At 50.2% G+C, this 26,567-nt stretch overlaps 1 protein-coding gene across 2 annotated transcripts in view; it reads left to right on the forward strand.

Moving 5' to 3' along the window:
* Window positions 1–26,567, forward strand: part of RASA1 (RAS p21 protein activator 1) — a 1,052,852-nt gene that overhangs the window by 971,132 nt on the left and 55,153 nt on the right. For both annotated transcript variants that reach the window (XM_085632428.1, XM_085632429.1), the window contains one exon: window positions 18,805–18,939. In XM_085632428.1, the coding sequence (XP_085488554.1) occupies window positions 18,805–18,939 (135 nt within the window). The remainder of the gene's footprint in view (window positions 1–18,804; window positions 18,940–26,567) is intronic.

Here is a 26,567-nt window from a genome sequence, read left to right on the forward strand (position 1 = left end):
CACTGAAGCAAGTTTAGTCTCCTTGGGAGAAGTGGAGTTTGCCACTGTGGCTGTGTGGCCCCCCAACTTAAAGAAATACTTACAGTACCCCTGGGTAAATGGAACTAGGGTAGAAGCTCTGAGGGATACAGGTGCCAGTGTCACTATGGTGAAAGACACACTGGTTTCCCCTGAGCAATACTTGATTGGGAAGTCTTACCCAGTCACCAACGCTGACAGTGTCACCACTAGTCATCCCATGGCCATGGTAACATTAGGCTGGGGGGGGTTACTGGCCTGAAACAGGTACTGGTCTCTCCAAAGTTGCCAGCTGCATGCCTGCTTGGAAATAATCTGGAAACCTCAGCCTGGGCTGAAGTTGAGTTAAAGGCCCATGCAGCCATGCTGGGCATCCCTGAATTGGTGTGTGTGCAAACCAGAGCACAGAGCAAGAGGAAGGGTGAAAAAGTAGGTTTGGAGCCTGGAATAATGGCCCAACCAACCAAGAGGAAGGGCAAGGAGACTGGGGGACCAGCTTCTGTACAGCCAAACACTCAGAACCCCTCTCCCCCTGGAGAGGATGTAGATACCCCTGAGGGAACTGAGTCCATGGAGCTTGACCCTTACCAGGTTGAACTCTTGGGCCCAGGGGGACCCTCTAGGGAAGAGCTGTGCCAGGGCCAGCGAGACTGTCCCACTCTTGAAAGCCTGAGACAACAAGCTGCTTCAGAAGCCAGGGGAGATGTCAGTGGTACCCACAGAGCTTATTGGGAAGAGGGATTACTGTATGCTGAGGCAAGAGACCCCACTCCTGGAGCCACCAGGAGGGTGGTAGTGCCACAGAAGTACAGGGAGTTCCTCCTAACTTTAGCTCATGACATCCCCCTAGCTGGCCATCTGGGGCAATCCAAAACTTGGGAAAGGTTAGTGAGTCACTTTTACTGGCCCCAGATGCACCAAAAGGTGAAGGAGTTTGTCAGCTCCTGTGTTACCTGTCAGGCCAGTGGCAAGACAGGTGGCCACCCAAAGGCCCCCCTCATTCCACTACCAGTGGTGGGGGTCCCCTTTGAAAGGGTAGGTGTGGACATTGTGGGTCCACTTGAACCTCCCACAGCCTCAGGGAACAAATTCATTCTAGTAGTAGTGGATCATGCTACTAGGTACCCTGAAGCAATTCCACTTAGGACTACTACAGCTCCTGCAGTAGCCAAGGCCCTCCTGGGTGTCTTCACCAGGGTGGGTTTTCCTAAGGAGGTGGTTTCAGACAGAGGTTCCAACTTCATGTCTGCTTACCTAACACACATGTGGAAAGAGTGTGGAGTGCAGTACAAGTTTACTACACCCTACCACCCACAAACCAATGGCCTTGTTGAGAGGTTCAACAAGACATTGAAAGGTATGATCATGGGACTCCCTGAGAAACTCAAAAGGAGGTGGGATGTCCTGTTACCATGCTTGCTTTTCGCTTACAGGGAAGTGCCACAGAAGGGAGTAGGTTTCTCACCCTTTGAACTTCTGTTTGGTCATCCTGTAAGGGGACCACTACGTCTTGTAAAAGAGGGCTGGGAGAGGCCTCTTCAGGAACCCAAACAAGACATAGTGGACTATGTGCTTGGCCTAAGGTCCAGAATGGCTGAGTATATGGAAAAGGCATCCAAGAACCTTGAGGCCAGCCAGGAGCTCCAGAAGCACTGGTATGACCAAAAAGCTGCACTGGTTGAATTTCAACCAGGGCAACAGGTGTGGGTTTTGGAGCCAGTGGCACCAAGGGCTCTCCAAGACAAATGGAGTGGCCCTTACCCTATCCTAGAGAGAAAGAGTGAGGTCACCTATCTAGTTGACCTGGGCACTAGCAGGACACCCAAAAGGGTCATCCATGTGAACCGCCTTAAACTCTACAATGATAGGGCTGACATCACCATGCTGATGGTGACTGATGAAGAACAGGAAGCAGAGAGTGAGCCACTCCCTGACCTCCTATCCTACAGCCCAAAAGATGGGTCAGTAGATGGTGTGATTTTCTCAGACACCCTCTCTGCCCAACAGCAGACTGACTGCAAGCAAGTCTTGCAACAATATGCTAGCCTCTTTTCCCTGACCCCTGGTCTGACAAGCTGGTGTACCCATGATGTGGACACTGGGGACAGTGCACCTGTCAAGAACAAAATCTATCGACAGTCAGATCAAGTCAAGGAAAGCATCAAAGCTGAGGTCAGCAAGATGCTGGAGTTAGGGGTCATTGAGCCTTCAGAGAGCCCCTGGGCTAGCCCAGTGGTTCTGGTCCCCAAACCTCATCAACAGGGTGAAAAGAGAGAGATGAGGTTCTGTGTGGACTATAGAGGGCTCAACTCTGTCACCAAGACAGATGCTCACCCTATCCCAAGAGCAGATGAACTGATAGACAAATTGGGGGCTGCCAAATTTCTCAGTACCTTTGACTTAACTGCAGGGTACTGGCAGATTGGCATGGCCCCAGGAGCAAAAGAAAAGACAGCATTCTCCACCCCTGATGGGCATTATCAGTTTACTGTGATGCCCTTTGGGTTAAAGAATGCCCCTGCCACCTTCCAGAGGTTGGTGAACCATGTCCTGGCTGGGTTGGAGTCCTTTAGTGCAGCTTATCTTGATGATATTGCTGTCTTTAGCTCCACCTGGCAGGATCACCTGATCCACCTTGGGAAGGTTTTAGAGGCTCTGCAGAGTGCAGGTCTCACTATCAAGGCATCCAAATGCCAGATAGGGCAGGGCACTGTGGTGTACTTGGGCCACCTTGTAGGTGGAGGCCAGGTACAGCCCTTACAACCCAAAATCCAGGCCATCATGGACTGGATAGCTCCAACAACCCAGACCCAAGTCAGGGCATTCCTTGGCTTGACTGGGTACTACAGGAGGTTTGTGAAGGGGTATGGGTCCATTGTGACCCCCCTCACAGAACTCACCTCCAAGAAAATGCCCAAGAAAGTTAACTGGACAGTTAGTTGTCAAAAGGCTTTTGACACCCTAAAAGAAGCAATGTGCTCAGCACCAATTCTAAAAGCTCCAGATTATGCCAAGCAGTTCATAGTGCAGACTGATGCCTCTGAGCTAGGGATAGGAGCGGTCCTATCCCAGACCAATGATGAAGGCCAAGACCAACCTGTTGCTTTTATAAGCAGAAGACTACTCCCTAGAGAGCAGCGTTGGAGTGCCATTGAGAGGGAGGCCTTTGCTGTGGTTTGGTCCCTGAAGAAGCTGAGGCCATACTTGTTTGGCACTCACTTCCTAGTTCAAACTGACCACAGACCTCTCAGATGGCTAATGCAGATGAAAGGGGAAAATCCAAAACTACTGAGGTGGTCCATCTCCCTACAGGGAATGGACTTTGAAGTGGAACACAGACCAGGGACTGCCCATGCCAATGCAGATGGACTTTCCAGGTTCTTCCACTTAGACAATGAAGACTCCATAGGACAAGGTTAGTCTCATCACCTTTCGTTTGGGGGGGGGGTTGTGTGAGAAAGTGCCATCTTTCTTGCATGGTATGCCCCCACTTTTTGCTAAATTGCTGAATGTACTTCGATCGAGTGTACCCTGGGTTCCTGCCAATCAGGTGCCCAGGGCCTATGTTCCTTCCTTAAACCACACAAACTCCAAATTGGCAAACCCTAGCCACATGTCAGCCCCTAGTAAATGGTACCCTAGGTACCCAGGGCCTTGTGACCAGGGAAGGCCTCTAAGGGCTGCAGCACTCATTGTGCCACCCTCAGAGACCCTGTACCCTTACACACACACACACACTGCCCTTGCAGGCTGAGTGTCTGGGTGCAGGACAAAACAAAGAGTCGACATGGCACACATCACTGTGTACCATGCCCATCACCTACACTGCCAAGGCATATGTCAGCCACCCCTCTAGCTGGGTGCATTACGCCTATGGTGTGGGCACAGGAGCAGGAGCCCTGTGCCCCTACAGTACCCGGGTCCATTCCTGGGCACTGTAAGTGCAGTGCTGTCTTTTAAGAATACATGGTGCTGAGAGCTTGACAAACACGAGCTCCACAGCACCATATTGGCAACACTGAAGCCTGGGAAGTTTGGTATCAAACTTCTCAGCACATTGAACCCACACTGATGCCAGTGTAGGATTTAATGTACTAAGCACCCCAGAGGGCATCTTAGAAGATGCCCCCTTACAGCTAACTTGCAATCCACGTCTGCTCTGAGGCTGCCCAGGCTGCCACACAGCAGACACGTTGCTGGACCCCTGGGTGGGAGAGCCCCTGCTCTCCCGGGCCTGCAACAATGCACATCCTGGGTGAGGTGAGAAATCTCCTCCCCCAGGATGAGCAAAGGGAAGCTTCAAAGGCATGCCGCCAGTTGGAGTTTCCCCAGGCCACTGCAACCCCCCACTCTGGCGGGAAGCTTGGCCGGAAACCCCATACAAGGACAGGGGATGTGCCAGCCTGCCCACCCCACCCCTCAGGTGGGGGAGGCGAGGTGAAGCACATCTCCGGGCTCTCGCCATCTTGAAGATGGGAGGCCCTACCCTATCAGGATTAGGCTACTGCCCCCCTCCCACAGGAGAGAGGCAGGATAGGGGGTGTACCCACCCCAGGACAAGGACCCATTGGTCCCTGGCCTTCACCTACCTGTAACGCCCCTAAATCTAGTATTTAGGGGCCCCCTGAACCTTCCTTCGATAGATTCCAGATAGAAAAACGACAAGAAGAGCAAGAAGAACAAAGACCTGCCCTGCAGCTGCTAAAAAGAGAAGAAGACACCAACTGCTTTGGCCCCAGCCCTACCGGCCTGTCGACTCTCGAACCTGCACCAGCGCGGCATCCCACGTGGCCAGCAACCTCACCAACCCCGGAGGACCTGGCTACCTTTTAGCTCTAAGCCCCTGGGACTCCCACGAGTAGAGGCTCTACTCAAGAAACCTACTTGCTATCCCTGGCACCAGCCCGGGACCGCGGACCCAACACACTCTGCACCAGCCAAGCCTGGCCAGTGCCGGAGTGGACAAAGACCCAGAGGACGACCCCACGGCGACTGTGACCCAGAGTCCGGCACCCAAGGACCCCCCTCGACATCCCGGAAGAAGCCTGCAGCCTCAGAACCAAGTGCCACCCCAGCCGCGATCAACCAGAGGGTAAGATTCCCGACGTCAAAAGGCACCCCTGCACCCGGCGCCCTGCGACCCCCTGTGCCCAATCCCGGGGTACCCACCTAACCTACAACTACCCAACTTACCTCTCGAAGTGGTGGTGGCACCTGAAACATCCTCGTCCCCGAGCCTGCAGCCTCTTTCCAAACCGGAACATTCCCATTGATTTCCATTGAGCGCCCTAAGGCTCAAAAGCACCCTGCACCCAGCCGCCCGAGTGGCCCTGGCAGTGCCCTCTCTACACTAACCTACTTCCCCACTTGCCCTGAGTAAGTGACCAGGATCCCAGCTCCCACAGCCGCGTGGCTTGCCAGACAGCAGCCACCAACCAAGGCCCCCCTATCCCTCATAGGAAAACATTGGGCCCAACTCTCTCTGCACCCGGCCGTCCTGAAACCGCTGAGGGTGAACCAACTGTACCTACCTGACCCTGGGGGACCCCTGAGTCCATGCCCGGAATTTCAACACTACCAGTCGAGTACTTACCCTTAAACCGCTAACTTCATTTTCCTCATAGGGTAACATTGACTGGCTTTTTCTTCAAAAATCTTCTAAGTGTGAACTTTTCAAAACTGCAAAAATTCACCAAAAATCAGCCAAGTGACAAAAACGAATTTACTCACCTGCTCCTAGGTGAGCTCCCAGTGCTGGATCTTGGTGCCCAGCCCTGACTCTGAAAAGTGTTCACAACTATACTTACTTCTAACTCATTTTTCTCCCATAGGAAACCATTGTCTGCTTTTCTGTGAAATTTCTTCTAAGTGTCTACTTTTGCAAATTTGAAATATTCTTTTAAAATCGTACCATTTCTGCAAACGAAATTACTTACCTGCTTTTGATAAGGACCCCAGTCCTGGGTCTAGGCACCCAGTCCTGGATTACTAAAGTAACGATAAAGTACTCTACCTGCAATTTGAATTTCTTGCCATAGAGATCCATTGAATGTTTTCTGTGAAATATTTTCTAAGTGCTAACTTTTGAAATAGCTAAATATTATTTAAAAATCATTACAGTTATTAAGTCGACTTTCATCACTTGATTCTGAATACTGACCCCAGGCTGGTTCTAGGATCCAGACCTGGAATTCCAAAAGTAATCTGAAAAGTAATTTATTACAAATAACCTGAATTTACCATTGAGCTCAATGCATTGTTATGTTTAGGAAATAGGATTGTTTATTGCAACCAACTGTGACTGGTTACACAAATTTATTGCTTGAAACAAAAGTATTTATATTCAACCTCTCATTCTGAGAAAGTATATTTTTACCCCCTTTGTGGTTCTAAAAATAAAACAAGCATATATATTATACATACAAATCATTGGCCTAGAGTTCAGTTATTGAGTGTGTGAAACCATTTGCTGACTGAGTGTGTACAATAAATGCTTTACACTGTCCTCTGGTACTGCCTTACTGCTCGACCAAGCTACCACTTTTGAGAGTAAGGTCATACCTAACTTTGACCTCTATCAGCCTCTGGGGGACTGTGGACTCTGTACACCCTGTACCTATTAGGGAACAGTATATACAGAGCCACTTTCTCACAAGGCGTTATCTAGCTTGCCTCCTTATCTTATGTCCTTTCCAAACAAGGTGTTGCTTCGCACCAGGGCATCATTCTTACCAAAGGTTGTGACCCCATTGCATCTGGGTCAGTCCATTACTTTGCCCACCTTCTTTGCTCCCCCACATCCCTCTAAGGAAGAGAAGCGTCTCCACCGACTGGACCCAAAATGAACGTTGTTATTTTATCTTGACCGCACAAAAGAGTTCCGGGTGGATGATTACCTATTTGTGGGGTATGTTGGAGCAAATAAGGGAAGGTCGGTGCAGAAAAGGACCATCTCTCCAGGGTCATTCTCTGCATTAAAATCTGTTACACCTTGACAAAGAAGCAGCCCCCTGAGGGTTGAAGGGCCCACTCCACCAGGGGAAAGGCTGCGACTACGGCCTTGGCTCGGGGTATCCCAGTCCAAGACGTTTGTCAAGCAGCAACGTGGGCATCATTGCACACGTTCACAAAACATTATTGCCTTGATGGTCAAGTGCACAGGGACGGGAACGTTGACTGTTCAGTCCTGCTAGACTTCTTAGTTTAGATCATGAGTCCGCAACCCACCGCCGGAATTGTACGACTCGGGTATCTGATTCAAAGGTAAGGAATCTGCAGCTAGAAGTCTCTATCAGATGAACAATTTACTTACCTTTGGTAACGCATTATTTTGGTAGAGACTCTATCTAGCTGCAGATTCCTTACAGGCCCACCCATGCCCGCCCGCTTTGCGGACTGATGTAGTAGGACTAGGGTTGTTTTTTTCCCCCTTTCAGGGCCAGAGTTTTGCACACGACTACGTCAGTTACTTTGTGGCTCTCCGTTTCTGGCATGGAAAAAACTAAAAGTACTGACGTCTGCGCGCCTGGGTGGCGTCTATATAAGTCCTGCAACTTCATAACCGACGCTACCGACACCAATGACGTCACGCGGAGCCAAATGGAGTCACCCGATGTCACGCTCATGGGGTATTGCTCAGCAAAAGTTTCTGGATACAGCTTGACACCTGGGAAATTCAAAGTTAAGGAATCTGCAGTTAAATAAAGTCTCTACCAGATAATGCATTACCGAAGGTAAGTAAATGTAAATCATTTGGTTCGTGGAATCAACTGCAGCCCTCCTTCCCCCACTTATTTTGTCAAAAGTCTATGCTCGGCCTGGGACCTAATTGGTTCCTCCCCTCTCAGTTATATCTCCCTCTCAGCATCAGATCATGGCATGGCAATAAATGGATCAGGAAGCCATTTGGATTGGCACCAGGGACAAGAGGAAGGGATTAGGAAAGTTAATTGTTGCCTCTGTCGCCTCTCTTGTAGGACTTGCAGCTTGGTGCCTTCGAGAAAATGTTTGTCTTGTTTCACTTGGCTGTTTTAATTTCTTAAATGGGCATGCCACTCACACAAATACACAAAAAATCAGGCTGAGAAAGAGCTATGTAGGTCAGACGCTACCCTTCCTCAGCAACCACTGTTGACTTCATGTGCACTAGACACAAACATGAACACGTGAGTCACCAAAATTACATGCAACTACAATGGTAGCCAGCCGACAACTAACAGTGAACTGCAAAAATGTAGCAGTGTGGTCATGCAAGCACCAAAAGTGTGCATAATAGAACAGAGTTACCACAATGAACATTTGGATAGCTTCAATAGTAAGCAGTGTCCTGGTGCAAAATAGCCAGCCTATGTCGAAATTATTGAACCATGCCCCTTGGGGCATACAACTATTTAAAGTGGTGCTTGACTAAGGAACAAAGAACAAATACAAGGATTCCTACTTATTTTAAGAATGCACCCATTGACACACGTGACCATCCGAAGTGGAAGTTAGACATGTTGGTCAGTCTAAGTAGGGCATAGTAGAAAGATATTCAGTACTGCAGCATATCCAAATTATACTTAGATCTGAAAGAAACAGTTAGTTATAGACTCCTTAACTTAGAATTACCCCCAGGCGTCAGACTGGATCCGGAAAGTTTTTCGTCAGCCGTACCTCTGCGTGTCGGAAGGTGGCATTTGTGGGCTCTGCGTCCGTCGTGGTCGCCGTGATGACGTTGCGGTAGCTACTTAGACACCGCGCGGACGTCAGTTCTTTCTTTTTCCGCGCCAGCCAGCAGAGATCCAGAGAGAGCGGTACCTCCTGTCACTTTTTGACTGAACTTTCTGAGCGACTTTTGTGGACATCTGTTTTGAGTCTACGACTCCTGGTGCCCGTACGGATGCCCGGCTTCAAGGCTTCCGTTTCCTGTAGCCGACTGATGTCCGTTACGGATTCGCACCGTGTGTGTCTCTTTTGCCTGTAGCGCGACCGCGACCCCAAATCTTGCTCCCACTGCCAGTCCATGGCTCCGAAGGCTTTGCGGGAGAGGTCCCGAAAGCGTCTTGAGCGCCGGCACTCGGCTCCGCACCATTTAAGGTCCCGGTCGCGAGAGAGGTCGTGGGACCATTCGCGGAGTCATCATCACTCTTCTAAGTCTTCGCTCTCTGGGTCAGGTAAGTCGAAGTGCAAGAAGAAGTTGAAGAAGCAACGTTGCTCTTCGACTTCTTCTCCCTGTCGGTTGGCTGATGCAACGAGGGATGTGGGCGGTACCCCTCATGCGGCTCTGGGTGCGGAGCCCGAAGAGTCGACTCCGGGCTTCCCTCCCTTCCCGGGACCCGGAGCGACTCCTGCCCAGCTTCGTAAATTTTACGAGGCAATGCACGCCATCTTTGGGCAGCCTGATCCCGCCGGTGCGCCTTCAGGCCCCGCGGACTCGGTTGGGGGGCCTAGGCCTTCTCTGCCAACGGCTCCAGCACGGCGCCACAGGGCCCCCCTTTGATCCAGGCCTGGATCCGGATCGGCACAGGTTGACCTTATTACACCTCCACCGGCACCGCTTTCTCCGGCACCGCAACTGACACCGGTCGTCCCCCCGGCAGACGACGACCCCGGCCTCCATCCTGATGTGGACCCAGATCCGGACCAGCGCCGGATCCGGCGCCTAGCGGGGCTTTTGTGCCCCTGTTCACTCCTGGTGTCCCTTTTCGGCCAGATTGGCACCCAGAGGATGAGGAGGAGGACTGGTAGGGGTCAGGTGACCCTCTGACTGACTAATCAGCTAGACTCTGAGCAGGACTGGAGAGAGAAACTGGGGGATGCCAGTGGTCTAGACACCTCCCCTGACCTTGGCATGTTGTCTCCTCCTACTGTGGCTACGAAGGAGGGAGCGTCATACACAGTGGTGTTGCGTAGGGTGGCCGAGGCTCTCAACCTTGAGCTTCCTACGGTGGCTGTCAGGACTAACCTCCTGACAGGTGCTTCAGCCGGCTGCGAGCTTTTCGGAGCCCCTGCTGCTGCTTTATGAGGCCCTTCCCGACATCCTTTTGGGCACCTGGTCCACTCTGTGTGGGATACGGTTGTGCAGGTGCTGCCTCAGTGTCCGGGGGAGGCCCGGACAGTGCTCTCCTAGGCTATTGCCGCCGGGAGGGATGCAACGAAGTTTACCATCTGTTGTTGGCTAGATACCGCCGACTCTCTAGGCAGGACGATTTCCACGTCGGTAGCCCTTCTACGCTACGCCTGGATGAGATCGACTGGCTTTTCTGGGGATGTCCAGAATACTCTCATGGACATGTCCTTTGATGGCCGTCGCCTTTTTGGCAAGAAGCGGACAACGTTCTAGAGCGTTTCAAGGACTCGAAGGCTACAGCCAAGTCCTTGGGCCTCTCCAGCCGCCCTGCGCAGTCTGCTTTTCGCCCCTTTCATGGCTACGGAAGGGGTGCCCCGCTACGTCCTGCCCAGAGCCACATGCCGGCACAAGCTCCCCAACCTTCGCGTAGCCGGGTACGTGGGCACCACCTTTGTTGTTAAGGGGGCCGGGGGGGGGGCAGTCCACCAACCTCACCCACCCACCCTCTGCAGCAGCGTCCAAACCTTCCCAGTCCGACATTTCAGGCCATCACCTCCCCCACTGGCGCACCATCATGTCGGACAGGTGGGTTTTGCATATAGCCCAAAGGAGCTACCCCTCCAGCCATGCCACCTCAATACCATTGTATGTCGGAGGATCATCTGGACCTTCTCCAACAGGAAGTTACCGCTCTCTTGGCCAATGGAGCCATCGACCGCGTTCATGTCCCATGTGCCGATGGAACAAATTTGTGGCATGGTGCACAGCAAAGGCTGTGTATCACCTTTCTGCCCCTCTTTCTGAGGTTCTCTTGTTCCTCCTTTCTTTGGCCCAGCAGGGCTCTGCTCTGGGCACTATCAAGGGCTATCTTTCAGCCATTTCTGCCTTTCTCAGGCTTCCTGATCAGCCTTCTCTCTTTAAGTCTCCGATTGTAAACCGTTTCTTAAAGGGCATAAATCATCTCTTTCCTCTTATTCCTTTCGTTATGCCTCAGTGGGACTTTAATCTGGTCTTAACCTACTTGATGTACACTTCCTTTGAGCCGCTTCACAACTGTCCTCTAAGACTTTTGACTCTTAAGACTGCATTCTCGGTAGCCATCACATCTGCCATGCTCTTTCATCCAAGCCTCCTTTTCTAGCTGTACATCCGGGCAAAGTTGTCCTTCAAACACGTCCATCCTTTCTTCCCAAGGTGGTCACTTCCTTTCACATCGGGCAAACCATCACTTTGCCCACCTTCTTTCCGCCTCTGCATCCTTCAAAAGAGGAAGGGAGGCTCCATCGTCTGGACCCAAAACGTGCGCTTTCCTTCTATCTGGATCGCACAAAACAGTTGCGGGTGGATGACCGCCTCTTTGTGGGCTACGTGGGCGCCAAGAAAGGTCGGCCCGCATGTATTTAATGTTTGGACTATATTGCAAGCTATAACGGAATGGATGTCTGCCGGAGGCAATGTTTTGCATTATCATTTTTATGGTACGAATTGTGATGCTGTTGGTATTTTGCTTTGGACCTTGCTATACGACTGTATCATGCTGTGCACTTTTGTGGTGTTTGTTGCAAATAAAAATTGTTTAAAAAAAAAAGAAAGGTCGGCCCGTACACCATCTCTAGATGGGTTGTTTTGTGTATTAAAGCCTGCTATTCTCTAGCAAAAAAGGGACCTCCATTGGGGCTACGCGCCCATTCCACCAGGGCGACGGCAGCCGCTACTGCTTTGGGACGAGAAGTCCCTCTGAATGACAATTGTCAAGCAGCTACGTGGGCATCGCTTCACACGTTTACAAAACACTACTGCCTGGACAGCCAAGTCCGGCGAGACTGCTTTTTGGCCGTTCTGTTCTCCTGTGATCTTGGTTCGCAGACCCACCACCGGGGTTGGTATTGCTAGGGTATCTATTCTATGTAAGGAATCTATAACTAACTGTTTCTTTCAGATGAACATGTTACTTACCTTCGGTAACGATGTATCTGTAAGAAACCTAGGTTAGTTATAGATTCCTTACCGCCCCACCCATCCTCCCCTTTCTGCAAACTGATTTCTAGGGTTAAGGACATCCTTTCAGGGCCCTAGTTTTGTGCACCAGTGGTCAGTGTCTTGCATGGCTCTGCGTTTCTGGCGCGGAAAGTCGTGTACAGAACTGATGTCAGCACACAAGGGCGGCGTCTTAGTAGCTTCAGAAACTTCATCCCGGCGACCACAACGCCAACAACGGACGCAGAGCCGACCGACGCCACCTTCTGACGCGCACTGCTGAAGAAAAACTTTCCAGATCCAGTCTGACGCCTGGGGGTAATTCTAAGGTAAAGAATCTATAACTAACTTATGTTTCTTACAGCTATATCGTTACCAAAGGTAAGTAACTTGTTCTTCTACCCCACTCCACTCCACCACACGCCACTTGAATTTTCCCTGCTCTGCTCCAGTCTGTCCCACTCTGCTCCAGTCTATCCCACTCTACTCCCGTCTAACCCACTCTACTCCAATCTAACCCACTCTACTCCAATCTGCCCCACTCTACTCCAATCTGCCCCACTCCAATAAACACCCAATCTATCCCACTCCATTACAATCTACTGCAGTGCAATTTACCCCACTTTATTCCAATTTAGCACACCCCACTCCAAATTCCACTGCAATCTAACCAACTCCTCCCCACTCTAATCTTGCCCACTCGACTCCCATCTAGCCCACTCCTCCATGGGCTACCCCACTCCAATCCACTGCACTCCAATCTACCCCACTCCACTCTTCCACACTCCATTCAACTCCACCCAAATCTACCCCACTCCAGTCTTCTACACTCCACTCAGATATACCCCAACTCACTCCTCCCCATTCCACCCACTCCAATCTACTCCACCCAAACTACCCTACTACGATCTACCCCTCCCCATCTTCCCCCATGTACTCCACTCCACCCCAGCCCACTCCAATTCACTTCACCCCACTCCAACCCATTCCACTCTACCCCATTCCAAACTACCCCACTCCAATCATCCCTCTTCAGTCTACCCCCACTCCAGTCTGTCCCACTCAATTCCAGTCTATCCTACTGTAATCCACCCACTCTACCCTACTCAAGCTTATTCAACCCCACTCCACTCTAATCTACCCCACTCCAACCCAGTCTACCCACTCCAATCTACCGCACTCAATTCCAGTCTACCCCACTCCACCCTAAACTACCCTACTCCAGTGTACTCCATCCAATCCCCCATACTCCGATCTACTCCACTCCACTCCAGTCTACCCAACCCTAACCCAATTTACCCCATCCACCACACCCCAATATACCCCATACCTGTCTATCCAACTCCATTCCAATCTTCCCCACTTCACTCCAATCTACCGCACTTCACTCAAATATACCCCACTCCACACTACCCCACTCCTATCTAATTCCAATCTACCCCACTCCACCCTAATCTACCCCAGTCCAGTCTACTGCTCTCTACTTCTATCTACCCCACCCCACTCTCCCCCACTCTACACCATTCCAATCTACCCCAATCTGCTGCACTCCACTCTTCTCCAGTCTAACCCACTCCACTCCATTGTACCCCCGTATATCCCACTCTACTCCACCCCACTCTATCCCAGTCTACTTCACTTCACCCCAGTCTACCCCAGTTCAGTCTACCCCAATCAACTCCACTCTGCCCCACTCCACCCCAATTCCATTCTACCCTACTATAATCCACCCAGTCTACCCCACTTCAATCTACCGACCCCACTCCAGTCTACCCAACTCCACTCCAGTATACTCCACTCCAATCCACTGCACTCTTCCCCAATCTACCTCACTCCACTCCAACATATCCCATTCCACCCCGATCTACCCTGCTCCTATCGACCCCACTCCAATCTACTCCACCCTAGTCTACCCCACTCCAATCTAACTCTCTAATCTACCCAACCCATCCAATTTACCACATGCCATCCCACTCCAATCTACCCCAATCCATTCTACCCCCACTCTACGCCAATCGACCCCCCTCCGCCCAAACCCAACCTACCCCACTCCAATCTACCCAACCCATGCCACTATCTCTTAACAATGCTGAACAGCAGCTTCATTTGTGTACATAATGGCTAAAACACATTGCCCAAACCAATAGCTCTCTCATAGGAAAGACCTATTGTCTTTGTCAATGGTTGTTCTTGATGTCAAAGAGGCTGAATAGTAGTAGTGTGGCACGGGATAACTTTTCTAGAACTGCCCCAGAATTACCTCAACACAAAATGCAAATGCATATAGTCCAGTCACAGAAAAGGTACCTTGTGTAGAATGTGATGCATGTGTTTTTATTCAAGATAATTTTGAAGGTTCAAAAAAAGAAATGAGTGTCTTTTTTTTGGTTGCATTTAAGCACATACTTGAATCGCAACAAACTCAAATTGGTATAGGTGGAACAAATGTTCACAGCTCTGCAGCAAATGGATTCAGTAGTTTTCTTCATCTACATAATAACCTCTATTGATCTTCCAAATCGGGAAGCTCACAGGTGTTATTTAAAATTAATTTAGGTGGCTAGCTTTAACAATTCAGAGTATTTCATTTCACTGTTATATCAGCACTTTGAGTGTTTACCGAAGTGATAGTAGTGGTTAACTGTGGACTGAAAGAAGACTTCGGGTATACACTAGTACAGGCAGCTAGCTATTGAAAGAACAATCACAGGCAGCAGGGTTTGTCTCACATAACAGACATGCATCTCTGTGTTACAGATCATATCAGAGGGTGGCTGGCTATTGGGACCAGGATGTATTACCAATCAGCAAGTGCCACAGGCTCTACAGCACTGTTTGCCCATCAAGACTCAAGCTACAAAATACACTGTAAGGAATACCTTACATTGTACGTACCACTGTGCATTGCCTGGGGAACACTGTAACAGGCTTCTAAGTAGTGTGAAGCTCCACCATCTCAAGTTCTGTTACACTAATTATTGAGGGAGACCTATCTGATTCAATGAGATAGTGAACTATGTCAAAGTGGATCTTGGACACAGTACTCTGGTCACCCAGTGGTGTAACTAAAGAAAGGATAGAGAGGGTAAAGGCAATTACCAAATAATGGCAGTGTTTTCCCTCACAAATACTAGGAAGGAATGCGCTGTGCACATGAGAATACCCGAGCCATATCATATATGAATAAGTGTGCTGGTATAGGATCAGTAAAGTTAATTAGAGATGCCATCGACATGTGCTTTTGGACAGTAATGATAGGTATTACCATTGATCAGCTGATTTTACTGCAAGGAGCTGTCAACTATGAGCATATATTGTCCTCGAAGACATGTATCTTGAGTTATCCCTGTTGGTGTCCAAGATTATCAGAATTTCGTAGAAATCACTGTGTATAGATTTAAGATTTGTTCTGCCACCTCATCCATCTAAGACAGAGGGGAGGCTGCACATGTGTCTTTTGGGCATTCTAAAGGTTCAATTTAAACTTCGATGGACACATAGCCTTTGACCAGTTTACCATCAACGACCATCCTTTGGTAGTTCCTGGCAGTCCTTTTTCCCAATTTCAAAAGATAATGGTTACTTTGGTGTGTATCGGAATTGCGGAAGAAATGCCACCATAATTGTTGTCCAGTTCTAGCAAAATGGAGCTTGGTGACCACCAAGTATGTGGAATAAATGGGTTCACCCCCGTCCCTGGTGTGCATTTGTGACAACATGTAAAGCAGAATTCCATGTTGGTAGCAGCATATGTGCTTTAGTTAACGCACGATTAGCATTTTCCTGCCATCTAGTTTTGGGCTTGGACGTTTGCAAGTTGTTTTTGTTCGAAGATGTCCCTTGAGTAGAGATGTGGCGTTACTCCTCATCTTGATGCAAATTGCTCTTAGACACTGACTCCATGTTGGGTTGTGTTTTTCCTGATCATGCTCGGATGTGCACAGAAAGGGCTCAGAGTTCACCTTTTCAGTAACATGTTTTTCATCAGGTCTATTAAGTTACCTTTCTTTCTTATTGCATCAGATGCAACCAAGCTCACGTACCATTGTCACCCGATGTGCTGGCACCAACAGACTGACGTCGCCAAGAGCCCCATGCCCAACGGAGCAGAGAACGGCCGTCTGCCCTTCCTCACCAGAGAATGCTGCACAGGTGATGAAACCCCACAGAACTGCCTAGCTGTCACCCAAAATATCCCCAGGCAGACCACCAGAATGTGCAATCGCAGCCTGCACAATGACTACGATAATGCATCTTGCCTCACCTTTTGATCCAAAAGATCTTCTAGTATTGAAGTGAATGGCATTTGGAATGCAAGATGATGCAGCAGCAGACAACTCTAGTCACCACAGACATCTTTGGTGAATAGGACCCCTTTGTGCAACTGTTGGCGAGTCCAGGGATGGTGTCGTCGAGCAGTGTGGCGAACAACAGATGCAGGATGCTGGCCATCAAATGAAGACCAAACCCAGGACCACAAGTATACCTTCAGCCCCTGAGGCCCACTTTACCAAGCGGGGGACACACAAAAATTCCCATTCAAAACGGTTCACCGCTAGCAAGGGAGTTGGGCATTGAGCATGGACGCCAAGGCAAGCCAGGGCCCCTGCCAACTTCAGACTTAAATAAGTATTGGCAACTTGGGGACCAGTTCACCGCCCTACCAAAAGTTTTATTATTGTTTATATTTTGAACAACTGTTGCCCACCTCTAATGACCATCTGCCAAATGGCCATTAATTAAATACATTCAAACACAATCGAGAAGCAACAAAGCAGAGTACATACACAAAAAGTTGTACTTCGAACACCAAGAGGAAATTAAACCAGAAAATACTTTAGTTTATTCTTTCTCTTCAATCAATTTCTTCTTTACCGAATACAGATAAGTGCAGCCAACACGCTTCAGCTGCTGGCAATCTGTTCCCATGTCACAAACACCGAATGCTGGTGGTTGGAATACTCGTTGCCGAATGCGGCCCCTGTATGGATTGATATCATTTCCTACTTAAATGTCATAAAGACCTGTTTCTCTTGTCTACAGGCATCTGACTTGATTACTGCTGCAAGAGGTTTCATGAAATACTTTTGTGTCAGTTGCAACACAATTTCTGCTCTGTCCTGCATGCTCGAACTGACACAGTTTCTTGAGCCTGTAACCAGACGTAACGCGTTGGCTGCACTTATCCGTATTCAGTGAAGAAGTAATTGATATAGATACACAGAATCAACTAAAGGATTTTCTTGTTTCATTTCTTTTGATGTTCTTTGTACTAATTTGTGCATCTGTTCTCTGCTTTGTTGCCTCTCGATTGTGTAATAACTTTGCAGCCAGGCAAGCTTCGAGCCTGGTACGTTCCAAGGGCACTGAACACTGAATGTCCTTGCTAACAGCTCCATTGGCACCCAAGATCCTGTGTCAAAACTGGCCTTGATGCCAAGGTGAAGCCAATTTCCATCGATGCCCGAGACAAAAACCTCAACGCTTTGATCCTGGAGAGGTTCCAACAGGAACTGGATGCCAGACAAAAGCACCTGTTTATCCACCCACTCACAGGCAAAATTAGGGCAAAATCTCCACCACCTCTGGAGCCTTTTTCTTGAAGAAGGTTCGAGCAGGAACCGGTTACCAAGATTCCTTCTTCAGAGCTGACAACCAATGAAGTGCTGGGACAGAGCCACCAGTCCACTTTCTTTGCCACACGTCCTCTTCCTCTGCCACACGTCCTCTTCCTTTGCCACACAGCCCACTTACCACTTCCACTACCACTTCCAGAGCCCTCCTACCACCATGCCCATGCACACCTCCCCCACTGACTCAAGTCACTGAAGAAGCCCCCCACTTTCACATTCAAACCCAGGTAGCCCCAATAGCCTGTTTGCCTTGGATCAGATTATCAGCACACTAAAGAATATCACAGAACTAAAAGCTAACAATTTCATCCTGAAAGCGCCAATCCCAGCCCTGCCTTTCTGATTCCCATAGAAACTAGCAGACCTCTTTTGTCAGTTTATTTCTTAAATCTAATTGTTTGAACAAAAAGCAAGAAAACTTTACCTTTAAGATGGGTGTTGATATTTTGTGGAGAGAGGTTTCTCTTTAAAAATATTTGTCAAGACCCTGCACATATGTGGAGTTTTTCTGTGTTTAGGAATTCAAGAAAAATGTCCATTATGCTGAACCAGCCCCCTTATCCTCCAATGACAGTATGGCAGCTGATAGTTGTAAAACATACAAAACAAATCACAAGCCATGATAACAGTTGACGCTGTCAGGATAGAGCTAGTATCAGGGAAATGAAAATTACTGGTAAGTAATCTGAGCAAAAAGTACTGCATAATTTGTATGCCTATATCCTGTTATGCTTGTTTTATTTTATTATATTCTGTCCACCACATTAAATAGGGGAGTTGAAGAAAGAAGTAATAGACATGACCTTCATGTGGTTTATTTTCCTTCATCCTCCTCAAACATCCCACATACTTATTATGATCTGCTGTACTCCAATCTTTCTTGGTGTGTGTTAACCTCTCACAAACAAAGGTTGAGCTTTTTGCAACCCCAGGAGTTAAGTTGGAGTTCTGACAAAAGAGTGCCGTTCTGTTGCAGTAGTCCTCTTTTCAAAATTGACCTGCTGTACAGTGGAGTTCCAAGTCTGTAGAGAGGAGAGGAGCTTATTTGTATTGATATAGAGGTAATGTGTTATTGCTCATTCACTAAAGACTAGGGTTTGTAATGTTTATTATTATTTTTTAAAGAATGTACCGGAGCTTCCAGACACTACAGAACCTACACGAACTGACTTGCCCCGCGATCTAGCAGCTCTGCACGAAATGTGTGTTACGTATTCAGATGACCTTCGGACACTCAGCAATGAGCGAGGCGCACAGCAGGTGAGACTGCCTTGTTTTATTTAACCGAAATACAGTGGACAGAGTTTATTTTCACATAATAAGAGCCAATGGAACGTTTTCCTTTTTGTAACATTAGTAAAATCACAAACACAAATATGCCAGGAAAGCAGTTTATTACGTTGCACCCTACAGCAAATACAAATGTGCAAATATTTTCTGTATTTTTTCCTCACATATAGAAGTTCTGAGGCTCCTCAGGATGCACTTTGGGATAGGACATCTAGTGGAGTATGTTGTGTTCAAGCTCTAGTATGTGGGAGGGTGTAGAATAATTTCCATGAACATGGGCCACCAAACAAAGAAACATGATCTGAAAATTGAAGATCCAGACACCATCTAAAAGTAGCAAAACAAATTCATGAATGCTGTTCTAAGGAGCAACTAGAAATAATTCTAGCGAATCCCTTCATTTTGGTAATAGATAAAACCACGAGGAAACCACTGCTCTCAGGTTTGGTAAATCAGTTCATGTAAGCTGAAACACATTAAAATGCCATCAGGATTTGTACTGCATTATATCATTTCTATTGCATTTTTCTACCTCATGGCGACCTCCCAAACAGCTTTTTGAATATGCTGGTAAATAATTACTCAATCTGTATTGTATAGATGGACGTCTGATGGAGACATCAAGCTGCAGATTACTTTTGAACTTCAGGCTGGATAAGAAAGACTTTTGATAACAGTACCCTTGCGTGACAATAGGTGGCGTTGGTCGACTCCACATGACATTGTATGCGTCGGGTTCGTTGTCGTGATGTCTGCGTCGACTATATAGCCGCCATCCTGGCGCGCTGACATCAGTTCTTTCCTTTCCATGCCAGCCAGTGCAGATCCTTCGAAGAGAGCTACCCTGTCACTTTTGGACACACTTTTTTTTTTAACTTTTTGTTGAGTCTTTTTGGTGTGTAGGCATGTCCAGCAAGAAGACCTTTGGGTTCAAGCCGTGCGGCACCTGTCACAGCACCATGTTGGTCACGGACCCCCACCTGGTGTGTCTTTGGTGCCTGAAGCGCGACCACGATACAAAGTTGTGCTCCGACTGCCTGCCCATGAAACTACCGGCGCCGACGGAGCCATATGGCTCAATCTCGCTCACTCTGCTTATTTTAAAGGGCTAGGAACGGATGATGATTTATTTATTTTATTTTGAAAGTTTTATATAGCGCAAACTTGATCCAGGTGGGTATCAGAGCACTTTACAATTTGGACGGGAATTACAAGAGTATACATAATACAACAAAATAGTCATGCAACGTAGTTAAGTATGTGGGATACAGGTCATGGAGAAGAAAATTTGATAATCTTCGCTACATAAATGAGCATGGCAAGCGAGTACTGGGATTCAAAGGTGGCCAACGATCTTATTGTCAATCAGGTGGTAATCAATGAGCAGTGGGCCAGAGCTGATTAAGGCAGAAACATAGCCATTGGGCCTTATTTTTACTTCCTTTTTGAAGGTAATTGTTGTAGAAATTCGTCAGACGTCCGGAGAAAGAGAGCTCCAAATCTTTGGGGCAGCGCCTGATAAGGCTCTGTGACTTGTTCTCATTTTGTGAAAGATCTGTGGTTTTAAGAGCCATGAGCTTGCACTTCTTGACTGTCTGCAACCTCCAGACAGTTCTAGGTTTTGAGCCAGTTACATGGGACTCTTGAGATGTAGGGATTTGTGAGTCATGCAGGCTACTTTTAGCTGTATTCTGGCCTCGTATGGCAGCCTGTTTAGGGATTTGAGGCTAGGGAAGATGTGCTTGTTTCTTTTTGAACCAGTGAGCAGTCTAGCTGCTGTATTAATGGATGCTTTTAGAGGGGCCAAGCTATATTTGGGAGGTCCACAGAGCTTGGAACTACCATAGAGTAGCCTAGGCAGCACCAGAGCTTGCACTGGCATCTTGAAGTCCTCTTGTGGAAGGAAAGGTTTTAGATTCCTTAAGGTGTTCATCTGGTGTTTAGCCCCCTTGCTTAAATTACTAATATGATTCTGCATGCTCAGGTGCTTATTCAGTGTGATTTCGAGGGATTTCGCAGAGTCGAAAATGTGGGGAGTGCAGTTGAAGGCCGTAAGATGTTTCAGCCAGTCGTCGATCTTTGGTTTGTGATTAGGCAGAGCAATGAGAAGGAATTCTGTTTTGGAGGTGTTGAGCATGAGCTGGTTGTCAGGGGCAGCAGGATCCCTTACAAATCTGGCAACCACATCAAGAATTGTAGTGGTATGAGGACCTGGGGGGTGATAGCGGCCTGGGCACCTCTCCAGATTCTGGCATGCTGTCTCCCCCTAATCTGGTTACAGAGGAGCGGGCTTCTTTTGCAGTGGTGGTGCTTATGGCTGCAGAGGTCTTGGACCTGCAGCTTCCTATGGTGGTAGTCAAGACTAATGTCATGATGGAGGTCTTGCAGGCTGGCGTCTCTACCTCAGAACCCTTGCTGCCTTTCAACAAGGCCTTGACCGACATTCTTCTGGGCACATGGTCCAAGCCCAACACAGAGGCTCCTGTGAATAGAACTATTTTCCACCGTCACTGCCTTGAACCGGGCGACCCAGCTTTCCTCTCCGCCCACACCACCCCACAGAGCTTGGTGGACCAAGCGTCCACTTCCCGTGGCACGTTCCATACTGCATCCCCATACAAGGAATCCAAAAAGCTGGACAGCTTCGGTAAGGTTTTTTCTTCCACCAGCCTAGCATTGTGGTCGGTAAACACAGCTTGACTCTTGGACCATTATTCCCATTCACTGTGGGATATGGTTGTGCAAGTGCTGCCTAGAGTCTTGGAGGAGGACCGGGCTCTCCTCTCCCAAGCTGTTTTAGACAAAAGAGTTCCAGCAAAGTTTGCCTTAGGATGTGGCTTAGACACAACAGGCACGCTAGGCAGAGCGAGTTCCTCGAAAGTGGCCATTAGGCGCCACGCCTGGTTGAGGATGTCTGGCTTATCTGAAAGAAACACATTAGTTAGATTCCTCACCTTAGAATATCACCAGGCGTCAGGCTGGATCCGGAAAGATTTTTAGTCAGCAATACCCCTTGTGCGTCGCTAGGCGTCGTCTGCGGCTCCGCGTCCGTCGTTGACGTCGTGCGCTGGAATGACGTCGTCGGAGTACTTAGACGCCGCCCTCGCACGCTGATGTCAGTTCTTCTTTTTTCCGCGCCAGACAGCGCCGATCCGTGAAGAGCTTACCCCTTTAGTCGCTTTTTGACTAAAACTTTTTGGACTCTTTTGTCTACTCGATTCGAACTGGTGCCGGTAGGATGCCTGGTTTTAAAGCCTGTGACTCCTGTCATCGACTGATGTCGGTGACGGACCACCACCGCCGGTGCCTTTATTGCCTGGGGGCCGACCACGATGTGGAGTCGTGCCTCGACTGTCAGGCCTTGACCTCGAAGGCTAGGCGGGAGCGGTCCCGTAAGCTTCTCGACCTCCGACACTCGGCTCCACGCCGTTCACGGTCCCGGTCCAGGAGGAGGTCGAAGGACCGGTCGCGGAGCCGCAGCCACCACCACCGCTCGTCGGGATCGAAGTCTTCGAGTAAGTCGAAGCATTCTAAGAAGTCCAAGAGGCGACACCGCTCTTTGGACTCTGGGTGGTACCACCCCCGTGGCTCTGTCGGAGCCGCGTCCGTCCCCATTCCCACCGGTCCCTGGGACTGATGCGACTCCGGCGGAGATCAGTGCCTTCCTCTCGGCCATGAGGGGCCTGGCTCTGCCGTCGACGCCTGCCGGTGCGCCTTCGGGCCCCACGGGCTCGACTGGGCAACCTAGCGAGCCGGCGGCTCCGGCGCCGTCGTCGACTTCGGTCCCGACGCCGCAGGTCCCCGTGGGATCCAGGCCTGGATCACAGTCGGTGCCTGTCGACCTCACGACGCCTCCTCCGCCGGCGCCGACACCGGTTCCACCCCCGGCGCCGTCTCCGGACGACGCCCTTCCCCGGTTCAGCCCCGGTACCGCAGCCGACGGATGACAATTTCATCTACCGTCCGGCTCCGATTATTCCCCCTGTTTATCAGGAATCGGATGACGGGGGCGACTGGGAGGGGTCTGAGGACCCTCTGGCCATGCAGGCCAACTTATCTCAGGACTGGGCAGATGAGCTGGGGGATACCAGTGGTCTGGACACCTTCCCAGGACACTGGTTTCATCTCTTCTCCGACTGTGGCTTCGGAGGAAGGTGCTGCATTTTCAGTGGTGCTGCGCAAGGCAGCCGAAGCCCTTGGGCTGGAGCTGCCTGCTGTGGCCGTGAGGACTTACCTCCTCACTGAAGTGCTTCAACCATCAGCAAGCTCAGATCAGAACGTGGCCCGGCGCCACCGCCCTGCTCCGGGCGACCCCAGTTTTCTGTCCCAACACCGCACGCCCGAGAGCCTGGTTATCCAGGCCTCTACTTCCTAATCCTCCTTCCCGTCCGCTCCCCCGGATCGGGAATCCAAGAGGCTAGAGCAGGTCGGTAAGAAGCTGTTCTCTTCCCTTAATTTGGGACTGCGGTCGTTGAACACCGCTTGCCTCTTGGACCGTTATTCCCACTCTCTGTGGGATACGGAGGAGGACGTGCTGCCCCAGTGTCCGGAGGAGGCCCGGATGCGGCTCGCCCAGGCTCTTGCCGACGGGTGGGACATGCTATTCGATGTGGACTAGACACTACGGACTCGCTGGGTAGACAAAAATCCGATTGGCCGCACTCTGCTAGTCCTACCAGCGTGTTACCCCAAAGAATTGTGGTCCATGAAGTAGCGCCGGCGGGTACGCCTATGCCAAAAGTTTAAAATGACTCGCTGGGTAGGGCGATGTCAACCACGGTGGCGCTCCGCTGCCACGCCTGGCTGCGGTCCGCGTTTTTCTCAGGGGATGTCCAGAGCACCCTCATGGATATGCCTTTTTATGGCACTCGCCTTTTTGGTGAGAAGGCGGATAGTGCGCTGGTGCGCTTCAAGGACTCCCGGGCTACGGCCAAGTCCTTGGGCCTCTCGGGGGCGTGACCGCAAACTTCCGCCTTTCGTCCCTTTCGTGGCCAAGGTAGGGGCCGCCCCCTCACGTCCGTCTAGCCACCGGCTGCAGATCCAACCTGCACGCGGATGTGGATTCCGCCGAGGCGGTACTGGGGGTCAACGTGCCGGTCAGTCCACATCAACTCCGGCAGCATCCGCCTTAAAGCCCTCCTAGTCCGTGCTTTCTGGCCCATTCCACACCAGTGGGAAGCAGAGTTCGCCATCACCTGCTCCACTGGCGTTCCATCACGTCGGACAGGTGTGGGTGCTGCAAATCGTCCGAAGGGGCTACTCCCTCCCCTTCGAGACGACCCCTCCAGCCATGCCACCGCATGTCGGGGGATCACTTGAATCTTCTACGGGAGGAAGTTGCAGCCCTCTTGGCCAAGGGGGCCGTCGAGCGCATTCCTGGTCCAGAAGTAGGTAGTGGTTGCTATTCCCACTACTTTCTGGTTCCCAAGAAGGGCAAAGGGGGCCTACTCCCTATCTTGGACCTTAGGAGCGTCAACGCCTTCCTCCGGAAGGAGAGGTTCAAGATGCTTACCCTAGCTCAGGTTCTGGCTGCCCTGGATCCAGGAGACTGGATGGTAGCGTTGGACTTGCAGGACGCTTATTTTCGCATTCCCGTCCTGCCAGCCCGCCGGCGTTACCTGCGGTTCACGGTGGGTCAGGAGCATTTTCAGTTCACGGTGCTCCCCTTCGGCCTCACCAGTGCCCCTCGGGTGTTCACGAAAGTGATGGCGGTGGTCACAGCTCATCTGCGCAGATCAGGGGTTCCAGTCTTCCCCTATCTCGACAACTGGCTGTTGAAGGCGGGCTCGCCCCCAGTAGGTCGTCTCCCACCTCCAGACTACGGCCGACCTCCTGCATTTGCTGGGTGTTGGACCTGGCCCTTTTTGAAGGGTCATCCCTAAACTTTTTGCCTTCCTCCTGTATTTTTTCTGACCTGGTGTTGGCTGATTTATGACTCTGGGCACCTTACCACTGCTGACCAGTGCTAAGGTGCATATGCTCTCCCTATGGTAAAATGTATACATTGATTGGTGTCCATGATTGGTTTATTTGGTTTACTGTCAGCCCCTAGTAAAGTGCACCAGGAGTGCCAGGGCTTGTAAATACAAATGCTGCTGGTGGGCTTGCAGCACTGGTTGTGCCACCCACAGAAGCGGCCTAGTAAAATGTGTCTAGGATCTGCCACTGCAGAACCTGCGCGCAGTCTGATACTGTCGCGCTGACTGCGCAAGTGCACCCACTTGCCAGTCCCTAAACCTTCCCTTAACTACATATTAGTCACCCCTCTGGTAGGCCCATGGGCAGGGTGCATTGTAGGCATAAGGTAGGACATGCCCTGATGTGTGTGGCATGTCTTAATAGTGAATTACAGCCATTTTCGTTTTTCACTATTGAAGGCTACCTGCTCTCCATAGGCCAGAATGGGCTGCTGGAATTACTACACCCTGTAATCCCAGTGGACTCATAGAGCATGGTAGACAATTATGTTTAGTATGCCTGAACTCAGAATAATAAAATACTTCTTTTAGTAAAGTTTATTTTAATATCCTGCGTTTGTAAATACTACTTTTAGAAAGTTAGTATTTACTGACCTGGCCATTTCAGTCCGCCTCTGCTGTGTGTGTGTGTTCTGCCTAGCAACAGTAAGGAGCAGGGTTGGGGAATCCCCAGAGACAGGCTGGCTGCCAGGTGGTGGGTAGAGAGATTACACCAGGATGGGTGGGAGGAGTCCACCCTTGACTCTGAATAGACCTGTGCTCTGACAGCACAAAGCCGGCGCCGCCCCCTGTGGAGCGGCTGATGTCTCTGCCCTGCTGCTGAAAGGGAAGCGCAGAGTCACCACAACAAAGTGCTCCAAAAACTGGACTGAGCCAGGCCCAGGCCCCCTGGCGCTAAAGAACAAAAGAATTGGTGTATAAAAGTAGGAGCCTGGCTCCTAAGAAATTAGATCCTGTTTGCGCCAAGAAGAAACTCTGCCTGAAGGAGAAGGACCTGGAGAAGCTGAAGGAGGAATACTGTCTCTCTGCCTGAGAGACTGGCCTGCAGTGGGTGCCTGTCTGCTGGAAGGAGAGGGAAAGCCTGAAGAAAAGGACTTTGATTCAACTTGTGCCTTTAAAACAATCTCCAAGGGCTTGCGTGTGAACTTGCCCCCTGACCTGCGCCCCAGGAACAGTGGGCGCTACCATCCTGAAAGAAGAGGAGAAGTGCCTTGAAGTGATTCAGCAAGCTGACCCCGGAGAACCTGTGCATCCCCTGATCTCGCTGAGCAACGCGACTTCTGCTGCTGGCGTGGCTGCAAACAACGTAAAGGCCTGACAGCCCGAGCACCGTGAACAGTTGCCCCCTCGAGCCGTAGCTCGCAAAGTAAGGTGGAGATCTCCGCGCCTGAGCGCCGAGTCCCTGTGACCCCTGCCGGGTTGTAGAGGCTTCTGCAAAGGACTAAAGTGCCCTGGTTCGCGTCTCCGGCCGAAGCTAACAGCGCGCGGCGCTGTGATCTCACCCCGAGGCTGCCCTCCTGCTTCTGACCCCCTTCGTGGCAACCTGCATCCTGCCCGAGCGCCCCACGAAGCTCCGCCGTCCCCTGGACACTGGGGACACCAGCGCGACGTGGGACACCC

This window comes from Triturus cristatus, chromosome 2_1 (assembly GCF_964204655.1).
Source record: "Triturus cristatus chromosome 2_1, aTriCri1.1, whole genome shotgun sequence".
Taxonomy (NCBI): domain Eukaryota; kingdom Metazoa; phylum Chordata; class Amphibia; order Caudata; family Salamandridae; genus Triturus; species Triturus cristatus.